At 42.7% G+C, this 1,856-nt stretch overlaps 1 protein-coding gene across 1 annotated transcript in view; it reads left to right on the top strand.

The window, feature by feature from the left end:
• Positions 1-1,856, top strand: part of LOC105359207 (protein dead ringer-like) — a 98,419-nt gene that overhangs the window by 95,577 nt on the left and 986 nt on the right. The window contains exon 2 of the mRNA XM_011495728.1: positions 1,359-1,550. Coding sequence (XP_011494030.1) covers positions 1,359-1,550 — 192 coding nt within the window. The remainder of the gene's footprint in view (positions 1-1,358; positions 1,551-1,856) is intronic.

The raw sequence follows: 1,856 nt of genomic DNA, 5'->3' as shown, positions 1-1,856 counted from the left end.
AGATGGGGGCGTGTAGGGGGGAGGGGGGGGGGAGGTGTGCAGGTAGGAGCGCCTATCTCGAGAGTGCAAAAAAATACGGCTGGCGATCGTTGTCGGAGGCGTGAGTTTGGTAATCGCGTGACTTACCGCGAGCAAAAGCAAAATTAGCAATTTGATTGAATGGGGGTGTCGTTGGGCAATCCAGTCTGGCGTTTCATTTATCTAATTAACGTTCGATAGCGGTTGGATTGACATTGGTAATCGAACGATCAGTACGATGCCGTTTGATGCGCAACTATGGGTCGCTGTCATTCACCTTTATGAATTTGTCCTGATTAGCGCGATTGCACGAATGCCAGACTCTGGCTGTAATTAAACGAAATGGGGGTAAGATGGTGCTATTTTTATACGTTCGATAGTCCTAATTCCTTTACTTGGCTCTTCTTACATTGGCACTCAGAATCTTAATTTCATTGCAGTCTCCTTCTTTTTTTTTGTTCCTTTTAAGATCGGAGACGCCGATAAAGAGCGTAATTGCTCACTTGCTCTCTCTCTCTCTCTCTCTCTCTCTCTCTCTCTCTCTCGGATGTCATTAGCATTGGGAAGATATAGTTTGTACTTGAAGGCTGATGTAAAGTAATATTGTGGCCAAGAATTTTCGATCCCGAGGTATTTATTTTATTTGAATTATCTATCGGTCATACTAGAGCCGATGAAGTTATTAATTATGTGGCTCGAACAACTTTTATTTTTTTACAGGAGATATATAAACGATGCGATTATGTTTTTTTTGTTTTTTTTTTTGTATCGATTATTTTCTTACTGTGTCTATTGAAGCGTAACTGACCAAAACGTGTTCATGACTGAAATGCCCGCAGACTTTACAAAATCCTTCTCTGTTAAGTTTTGCTTCCCTCGTTGTTCGTCTCGCGGAACGAGCGATGATCGAAGTCTGTTGTCGAAAGTTTGGAATTCGGAGCCAACGCCTGAAAATCACGTTTCAATGGCCTAACTTTATTAAACGTAAAACAAGCTTGAATTGAATTTCTGTTCACTTTCTCTATGTCCGTCATATGTTGCGGTGCGCGTGCCCGTGCGTGCGTGCGTGCGTGCATACAGCACCTCCGGCTTTACTGAGACGGTAAAAATTAGATAAAACAATATCGGCTCTGATAATCGGCAAAAGTTATAAGAATATTTCGTTGGTACGAATTGACACGACTTCAAGATGAAATCATGTAAATTACCAACAATTGACAATCATCAAAGTAATTAATTAGACCAAATTAATAAAACTCTATAAGCTAAATAAAGATCATCTAACAATCTGCTTTATACAAACAAAGCGATTAAGCTCCGTTTTTTTTTTCCATTTGCAGTCGCATCAGGAGGAGGACCTCTCGGATCCCGATCGCCAGGATGAGGAGAGCGGGGAGGAACTGCCACAGCAGCCACTACAAGGCACCAATCGCTCCTCGGCAGATAGTACACCCGTGCCGACGCCACTCACACACCTTAACAGCCTCATGAGCTCCACTCATCCACACTTTTTAGCCAAGATCAAACTCGAGGTTCGTAATTAATAATTAATACTTTCGTCTAATGGAATTACCTCGTTCGTGATCACGTGATCGTTTCAATTGCCGGCATGAGAAATGGGTGATTGGGAATTTTCAGGGAAACTTTTTATGCAACGAGTAGTCGGAAACGGTGTATCGTCTGGCACAGGAGGGAGGATTTACCAAAGGAGGATTTACCAAAGTTGGCAAATATGCGGAAAAGTTCGCATCTCGTGAATGTTTGTCCAGGCATGATTGAAGTTGAATGCAATTTAATTTGAAGGTACCACGTTTCTCGCACCCCCCCCTCCCCCTCCC

The sequence above is a fragment of the Ceratosolen solmsi genome, unplaced genomic scaffold, assembly GCF_000503995.2.
Source record: "Ceratosolen solmsi marchali unplaced genomic scaffold, CerSol_1.0 scaffold11, whole genome shotgun sequence".
NCBI lineage: Eukaryota > Metazoa > Arthropoda > Insecta > Hymenoptera > Agaonidae > Ceratosolen > Ceratosolen solmsi.
This window is presented reverse-complemented; position numbering and strand designations above follow the sequence as displayed.